The 9,799-nt window shown below is 34.9% G+C and overlaps 1 protein-coding gene across 1 annotated transcript; it reads right to left on the bottom strand.

The window, feature by feature from the left end:
* Window positions 1-6,781: 6,781 nt before the first annotated feature.
* On the bottom strand, window positions 6,782-7,159 carry LOC128292646 (uncharacterized). The gene is made up of 2 exons (XM_053027531.1): window positions 6,964-7,159; window positions 6,782-6,900 (listed from the first exon to the last, which is right to left on the bottom strand). The coding sequence occupies exons 1-2, from the start codon at window positions 7,157-7,159 to the stop codon at window positions 6,782-6,784; spliced, it is 315 nt and encodes a 104-aa protein (XP_052883491.1).
* Between the last annotated feature and the right edge of the window lie 2,640 nt (window positions 7,160-9,799).

The raw sequence follows: 9,799 nt of genomic DNA, 5'->3' as shown, positions 1-9,799 counted from the left end.
GAAAGTTGAAAAACTCGAAAAGAATTTAAAATACGATCCTCTTTTTATTAATGTTAATTTTGTAAAAAAAAAGGCCAAATAAATTAAAATGAATATTAAAGGCCCTTTCTGTAACACCCTTAACCCGTATCCGTCACCGAAATAGGGTTACGAGGCATTACCAGACTTATACACTAGCATTTGTACAAAACGAGTCATAAGTTTGCATTCCAAATCAAAACTTTTCATATATCACTATAAAATCCCTAATATGGGCCTACGGGGCCCAATACATGTTTTGGAAGTAGTTCGGGACTAAATTGGCAACTTTGGAAATTTTTCCTTGAAGATAGAGGCACACGCCTGTATGGCTTGGGACATGGCCGTGTGGCCAGCCCGTGGGGATCCCATGGCCGTGTGGCCAACCCGTGTAGAATTCTGACTTGCAATTTCTTAAGTATCAAAGGGGCAAATGGCCTGGGCACAGGCCCATGTGGCTAGGCCGTCTGGTAAACTAATTTTTCACCATTTTAAAGCCATTTTTCACATGATTTTGACACACGACCATACTTAAAACCCGTGTCTTTCACACGACCAAGACACATGGCCGTGTCTTTTGCCCGTGTACTATCTTGACATCACATTTAAGGATGCAGGGGACACACGGTCATTTCACACGCTTGTGGGCTTACCGTGTGTCACACACGGCCTAGACATATGCCCGTGTGTCATACTTGTATGGACGAAATAAGGCCATTCCTAGCCTCATTTCTCACCCCAAACCAAATCATTTACCTGCATGAAAACTTACAAGTATATACCAACCAATTTTATGACGTCAACATGTTTCTATAATAATTCATAGCATATCCATCTCAAACATGCATTACTAACCACTTTTATGACTTAATTACAACCCAAAATATTAATTTATCATTTGGCCATAAAAGCTTATACATGCCATTATATCAAAATTGGTTTATCATTTTTACCAAAATGAAAAGATTGATAGTGTGATGATAGCTCCGACCTAATTCCAACTTTTACGAGCCTTGAGCACTATAAAAGAGGGAAAATAAACCTAGTAAGCATTAATACTTAGTAAGTTTATATAACCAAAATACACTTACCATTTATGTTCATCAAGTAATTCATACATTAAGTAATATGTCCATTAACTTATTCAATTAGCAAATAAGGCCTATACACAATCATTCAACCAATTGATTAGTTTCAAAAATATTAAAATGCATAGATGAGCTCATCATATCATTTCTCTTTATATCACTATGTATGTCGTTACCGCTAAATTATTGAATTTCCGATGGACCTTTCCTTTTCCAGTTGTACACTTGAGGTGTACATTCCTTTCCAAGTGGTACTCACAAAGTATACCTTTCCTTTTCATATGGTATACAAAAAGTATACCTAACCTTTCCAAGTGTACACACAAAGTGTACCTTTCCTTTTCATATGGTATACACAAAGTATACCTAACCTTTCCAAGTGTACACACAAAGTGTACATAACCTTTTCAAGTTGTATCATTTGTGTATTTAAGTCATTTTCAAGTATTACCCTTTCGAGATACATTTCCTTTTCATAATGAGATCAAAAGATTATCCTTTAGGGACAACCTTTATTGCAACATATGCAAGATCTCGTATTCACAGTAATCACCTGTCCAATCGGAAATCAATATTCAAACAGATTCATATAGCATTTTATCATTTATATAAGTCACAAATCAATAATTGTTTATTACATGTGCTTACCAAATACAAGACATGATGCACATAGTTTAACAATCAATTAAACACATTTATATACTTAATTTAGTTATACGAACTTACCTCGACAATTGATTGTATCTACTAATCCGAAACTTTTTCTTTCCCTCTACCTTTTTCTTTGTTCGACACGTCCGGATATATATAAATAAATTTAATCATCAATTATATGATTTTTACATTCAACCAAGCCCATTTCACATTTTAGGCAAAATTACCATTTTGCCTTTAAATTTTTAATTAATTCCAATTTCATCCCTAGGTTCGCAAATTGAAATTCATGCAATTTACTCTTATTCCAAGCTTATTCAAAATTCGAATATAACTTTTACAGCACATTTATTTCATAAATTTAGAAATTTTTCCAAGAATTTCACTATTTTGCAATTTAGTCCCTACACATGCTTTCACTAAAAATCACTTTGTAAAAGTAGTTTATCTATCAATAATCTTTCATTTTCTATCAAAAAATTTCATTTTACAGCATATTCATCCATGGGTAATTTTCTAAACTTGGTTTTCTTTCAATTTAATCACCCAAATAAAGAAATTAAGCTTTCTCGATCTCAAAAAATATAAAAATTACTAAAAACGGGACATAGAACTTACCAAATCAAGCTTGAGAAATTTCCTTTCTCTCTCCTAGGGTTTCCATGTATTTTATGAAGAAGAAGATGTTATATAATGGGTTTAATTCTATTTAATCATTTATCATACTTTATTTAATTCAATTTCCAATTTAATGCTTAACCTTTTTCAATTTTTCCATGGATGACTCATTAAAAATATCTACATGTTTTTCATTAATGGTCTAATTCTATATAAGGACTTCTCACTTTTAATTATATAGCTATTTAGTCCTTATAACTGCTAGAATTCAACTTTGACATTTTATTCAATTTAGTCCTTTTTGCAATTAGACACATAATTGAAAAAAATTTCAATAAAAATTTTCATGAAATATTCCTATCATAATACCTATCATTTTATGAAATTTAAATAATTTCATTTTTCGGACTCAGATTTGTGGTCTCGAAACTACTATTTCGATTTCATTGAAATTAGGCTGTTACACTCTCGTCTCGAGATAATCAAATGTCACATTTCTTAAGTTAGGACACGACATTTGAATTCTCGAGAATAAGTTTTCCTTTTAATTTTTATTTTAAAAATTGTATTTTGATTTTTGAAAGGATATTCGGTTGTTTAAATCCAATGAAAAAAAATCGAAACCCCGTAAGTTAGGGCACGATCATTCTCGAGTTTCTAAACGTGAAATATCGACATTATTTAAAAATCATGTATTTCAAAACTTAAAAAGATATTTGGTTATTTAGGTTTGACGAGAAAAATCGAAATCCCGTAAGTTAGGGTGCGATTTTCTCGAATTTCCCAAAATGTAAAATTTTACTGGTTTTTTTGTTTTCCTTTTTTATGAGTTAATGTAATTTTTAAAACGATATGTGAATGAAATGTCGTATTGACAAAGGACAAGATGGAATACATTAATAATACAACACATGAGAATCGTATAACATACACTATTTTAAGATTAACAAAAACCATCAAAAATAAATAAATAATGGCAACTATAATAGTAACGACACACACGCATAAAGAACAATGTCAATCAAATAATGAAGACAAAGAAAAACTACACAAATAAATATAAGGGAAAATAATTTGTAAAAATATCGCAAATAAGGGATCAAGTTACAAGAAATATAAAATTAAGGGCATAATTTATAATAAAATACATAAATAAATAGTAATAATAATAATAGTGAAATATAAGAGCACATAAAAGCACAAATAAGTGAACTTTAATTATTAAAAGGTTAAATAAATAAATGAATAAGATGATAAATAAAACAATTTGATTGGAAATTATAAAAGAATACAAGTAAAAAAACAAATAAACAAAAGCAACAAATAATATTTGATGCGGTCGTTGAGAACACCAAAATATCCTATTCCTCAGAAAATAATGAAAAAGAAATAGTAAAGGGAAGTAGGATCGAATCCTCGTGGTCCGGATTATACTGAATGCTTGTCTCTCAAATCACAGGCGAATCGTGCCCAAGAAAACCTGCGTTCCTTGAAAAAAATAAAAAAAAGAATTTAAGAATTGATTTTGGAAGCGAAAATAAAATAAAAAGAATTTAAAGTTTCTTTGAAATTATGATTACGAAAATAATAAAATAATAAAGAGAGTTTTAAGAGAAAATAAATTCTTATGGGAAAGTTCCACCTCCTATTGTCTCATTCCGCCTTGGGCTCAATCCTTGGCTTTTGGATGATCCTTCTCGACTCAAGTAAGCCGGTTATAGTGGAAGAGGACGCCTCGACCACCAGCTCCAAAGATTAGATTTACGATTTTTAGGGAACGACTCTAGCCAATAATCTATGCTAGATCAACGCTTCTCAATGGCGAATCCCATGCCATTTTGTCTCTTTGGCTCGCCAACCTCGACGCAGATAAGTTAACGAACCGACTATGCGGTCCTTCCAAAACATACAAAGCGGCCGCATTTGCATATCTGAAAAGCTTACTTCTTAAGGGCCATGGACGAGGCGTCACCAGTAGTCTGAGAAACGATGAATACTTGGCGAGAAGGCTAAGTACAGTTCTAAGCCTCAAGAACCCTTTTGGGGAAATATTGACAACTTTTGGCTAGAAGGGTTTTTAGTGGCTCATGATAATGGAGGAAAGCAAATAAATAAAAATATGGAAAAAGAAATTTTATTGAAAAGAAATATGAAAGAACAAAAGACTTTTGGGGAGAGTGTTTACGAAAAAGATGCCCCAAATAGAGTCACTTCACCCCTATTTATAGTGCTAGGGAGATAGTCTAATTGAACTTAAATTCTAAAAGATAAATACATTTAATTAAAGATAAACAAAGATAATTAAAATAAAATCCTAAATTTGAATAATCCTAATAATTATCTTAATATTAATTATCCTAATAGAATAAAATAAAATAGAGTCTTCCAAAATAAAATCTCTTCTATTTGCTTTTAAGTCCTTGTGCCTTCCATGTTCGCACTTTTGGCACCATATTTGTCCCACGTTGCATATTGGCCCATTTAATCTCCAAATTGACGCTTTTTCCCTTGAATTTACTTTTCGCCTCCAATTTAGTCCCTAAAAGATAAAAAGACATAAATAGCTCAAATTAGTAGGCTCAAGCTCAAAATAAACACATGATTAATATATAAAAACACGTCATTTTAGAGTATTATCAAATTCCCCCCTACTTAGCCCATGCTTGCCCTCAAGTATGGTTCCTATCGACTGTGAAAGCTAATTCTGCCATAAAAGAAATACCACTCCAAAGTTTCATAAAAATTAGTTAAAAACGCATATGAAAAATAAAGAGACCTCTAAGCTTGCTTTAAGTAAAACAGAAAAAGTATTCCAATTATTTCACACAAAAATTAAGATTGACTTGAGTTATGCCATTTAGGTAAATTACCAAACCTACTAAGACACCTTAATTATTTCCTCCTTTAGTCCCCGAAGTGCAACTTTATTAGTACTTTTTTTTTCTTCTTTTTTTTTTCCTTTTTGATTTTTTATTTTTTAAATTTTATTATTATTTATTTACTTAGGAATATATTAAACCTTTTGACGCTAAGAGAGATGACAACCCAAGCACCCCACCACAGTTACTCATTAACATACTCCTAAAATTATTTATTTCCGGTTAGCGGAGTTTTACCCAACACGTCACACAACCTTTTAACGCAGTAGAATGACAACCCACACCTACCCGGTTACTCGATCAATCACGATTTGAGCCATACTCATAACCTCGGCTAGCGGAGTTTTACTTGTCACGTCACACAAACTTTTGACGCAAGTAGAATGACAACCCAAGCACCCTACCCGGTTACTCGATCGATCCACGATCTAAGTCAGTACTCATAACCATGGAAAACATTTATTAAAAATTAAACGATATTTAAAATTCTTGAGAACTCGGAAAGAAAAAAATTTAAGTGTCAAAATAAGTTTCAATAATCACCTAATAGCCATGAACATTAATTAAGCATGCAATCATTTTAAGTGTTCACTTTATATTAAACTTGATCAATTTTACGAAAAGCAAGATAGAATTAACCCTATTAATCACAATTATTTTTAGCCTAATAAAAATAAAACAGTGGAGATGGAATCAATTATGGGAAAAATCATAACTTCCTTAGAAGGTAAGAATCATGCATGAAAGTCAAACAGTAGGCAATTCCTGGTAAAATCTTGGGCATGAAAAGCGGCAGGATATTCTTAAAATAAATAGGCGAAATGAGCACAAAACAACAAAGAACAACAATATGACAGCAAAATAGCGAGATAATAACAAGAATAACGAAGAATGCCTCCCCCACTTAAAACACATAGTCCTCAATGTGAAAGTAAAAGGAAAACAAATAGGTGAAGAAAAAAAAGTTTAGAAAAACTCCCTATGTAGTTACTGTCGGTTGGCGCTACGGTGGAGAAGAAGATGGCGGCGGCAAGAGGTGGAGGCAGGGTGGGTGGCGTGTGCAATGTTGGTTCGGCTTCGGTTCTCACCATGGTAGCTAAGAAATCGGTGGGTGGTGGAGGAGAAAGGAGTCGGCGGTTATGGAGAAATTTGGGGAAAAATGTAAGGTTTGGGGTTTTATTTGCTTGAAAAGGGTGTTTGGTTGTGGGTTTTGGGGATTCTAAGGTGGAATAGAATTGTTTGGCTGCAGTGATATGGCATTCTAGGTGGAATAGAACTGTTTGGCCGCATGGATAGGGTTGTTTTAGTACACACTTTACATCTTTTTTTTTTCTTATATTTTAAGCAGTTCACCTAGATGGAAGAAGAGAAATTTATTAATATTTAATTAAAATAAAATAAAAATAAAAGAAAAAGAAAAAAATAAATAATAAAAGAAAAAAATAAATAAAAATAAAAATAAAGATTGGGTTGCCTCCCAACAAGCGCTTGTTTAACGTCATTAGCTCGACGCCTTGAACGGTTTTATGGTGGTTCTAATTGAATTTTCTCGACCATGTAGGCTTGGAAATTCTCGTAAAATGGCTTCAGCCGTTGACCATTGACTGTGAACCGCTTTCCTGATTCTTCACTCTCTATTTCAACTGCGCCATTTGTAAATACTTCAGTCACAATAAAAGGTCTTTGCCACCGAGATCGAAGCTTACCTGGGAATAGCTTTAGTGCGGAGTTATAAAGCAAAACTCTTTGTCCTACTGAGAAATGCTTCTGAACTATATTTTTGTCATGAAACATCTTTGTTTTGTCCTTATAAATTCGAGCATTCTCGTAGGCATCATTGCGAATTTCCTCCAATTCTTGAATGTCCAATTTCCTTGCCTTCCCCGCGGGCTCTAACTCCATGTTACATTGTCGAATAGCCCAATAAACTTTATGCTCCAACTCTACTGGTAGATGACATGCTTTGCCAAAACAAGTCGATCTGGGTCATGCCAATTGGTCCCTTATACGCGTCCGATAGGCCCAAAGCGCCATTGAGTCAAGACTCCAATCCTTGCGGTTGGGTCGAACCGTTTTTTCCAAAATTGACTTGATCTCCCTGTTTGAAACCTCTGCTAGGCCGTTTGTTTGGGGATGGTAGGCTGTTGCTATACGATGATGAACCTCATATTTTGATAATAGTGCCTCCATGACCTTGTTGCAAAAATGGGTACCACGATCACTGATCAAAGCTCGAGGTGTTCCAAACCTAGAAAAAATAGTTCGTTTTAGAAACTCCACAACAGTATTAGCATTATCATTGCGAGTAGGCTTTGCTTCTATCCACTTAGAAATATAGTCTACTGCAAGAAGTATATATACGTTTCCAAACGAAGAAATAAAGGGGCCCATGAAATCAATGCCCCATACATCAAAAATCTCACATACATGAATCGGGGATAGGGGCATTTGATTTTGTCTAGTGATATTACTTGTATGCTGACATTTATCGCAAGACTTACAGAAGTTAAACGCGTCGCGAAAGATTGTAGGCCAATATAGCCCACACTCCAATACCTTGTGAGCTGTCCGCTTAGGGCCAAAGTGCCCTCCACAAGCTTCTGTGTGACAAAAAGTAAGGATAGAGGTTACCTCGGTTTCTGGAACACATCGTCATATTATCTGATCTGAGCAATGTTTCCACAAGTATGGATTGTCCCATATGTAATTCCGAGCTTCGCGTCTAAACTTGTTTTTTACTGATTGAGCTAACTCAGTGGGCAGTGATCCCGTGGTTAAGAGATTAACTATGTCTGCATACCACGGATAGTAAGCCTCGGTTGAGAATAAGCTTTCATCGGGGAACTCATCCTTTATGGGATTATCATCAAATGGAGTTTTTATCCTACTCAAGTGGTCGGCCACCAGGTTTTCACACCCTTTTTTTGTCACGAATCTCGATGTCAAATTCTTGGAGCAGTAAAATCCACCTAATGAGCCTTGGCTTTGCTTCCTTCTTTGCGATTAAGTACCTAAGAGCTGTATGGTCAGAAAAAATAATCACCTTAGATCCTAGTAAATATGATCGAAATTTATCTAAAGCAAACACAATAGCTAAAAGTTCTTTTTCTGTGGTTGTGTAGTTGTTTTGTGCAGCATCTAGGGTCTGGCGTAACAGATGACATGAGGCTCTTTCGCTATCTTTTGTCCCAATCGGCTCCCACGCTTCGTTAAACTTGCATCGTACATAATTTCAAAGGATAGTTCGATCTGGTGCTTGTACTATAGGCGATTACCAACTTTTGCTTAAGTGTATCAAAAGCCTCCTTGCATTTTGAGTCAAGCTCAAATTTTTTGTCTTTCTGCAACAGCTCGCACAATGGTTCAGCTATTTTTGAGAAGTTTTTTATAAAACGCCTGTAAAATCCTGCATGGCCAAGAAAAGAACGTATCTCTCTAACAGTAGAGGGATATGGCAAAGAATTTATAATGTCAATTTTGGCCTTATCAACCTCAATTCCTTTAGATGAGACTATATGACCTAGAATCAAACCTTTGTCTACCATAAAATGACACTTTTCATAGTTCAAGACAAGATTAAATTCTATGCACCTGTTCAAAATTATCATAAGGTTTTCAAGGCATGCAGTAAAACAGTTTCCATACACGGTAAAATCATCCATAAAAACTTCAATAATTTTTTCTACATATTCAGAAAATATACTTATCATGCATCTCTGGAAGGTAGCTGGTGCGTTGCAAAGTCCAAATGGTATCCTCTTGTATGCAAACGTGCCAAACGGGCATGTAAAAGTGGTCTTTTCACGGTCTTCGGCAAGCAGATCCGGAAGAAACACGAATATCCATCAAGACAACAAAAGTGAGTTTTACCGTTAAGCGTTCAAGCATTTGATCTATAAAAGGAAGAGGAAATGATCTTTTCTAGTATAAGCGTTCAACTTCACAGAATCGATGCGACACCGCCACCGCTCGCTTTCGGACTCGTACTAAGTCGCCTCGGCGTTTTCTTTCTTATCACGCCTGCTTTTTTGGGCACGACTTGTCTGGACTTACCCATCTGCTGTCAAAATTGGGGAAAATGATGTCAGCATCCAGCAGCTTAATTATTTCTGTTTTCACCACCTCCATCATATTCGGGTTTAAGCGTCTTTGTGCCTCTCTTCTTGGTTTCGTGTTCTCCTCTAAGTAAATCTTGTGGGTGCATGTAAAGGGGCTTATCCCCTTCAAGTCAGCAATGGTCCAGCCAATCGCCTCCTTATGACTCTTTAGTACCTGGATCAAACTTTCCTCCTCGAGTTTAGAGAGTTTATTTGAAATTATAATGGGTAAGGTATTACCTTTTCCTAAAAATGCATACTTGAGATGTGCGGGAAGTGGTTTCAATTCCAAATCTGAAGCCTGCACAATAGAAGGTAGAAGTTTAGTTTCTGATGGTGATAATAATGTCTTAACAAATTCATAATCATCATATCTATATTCAGATTCGTCTTCATAAATTGACTCAAAAGTCTCGTCCACTAATGAGTCAATCAGGTCGACGCG

The sequence above is a fragment of the Gossypium arboreum genome, chromosome 5, assembly GCF_025698485.1.
Source record: "Gossypium arboreum isolate Shixiya-1 chromosome 5, ASM2569848v2, whole genome shotgun sequence".
Lineage (NCBI taxonomy): Eukaryota > Viridiplantae > Streptophyta > Magnoliopsida > Malvales > Malvaceae > Gossypium > Gossypium arboreum.
This window is presented reverse-complemented; position numbering and strand designations above follow the sequence as displayed.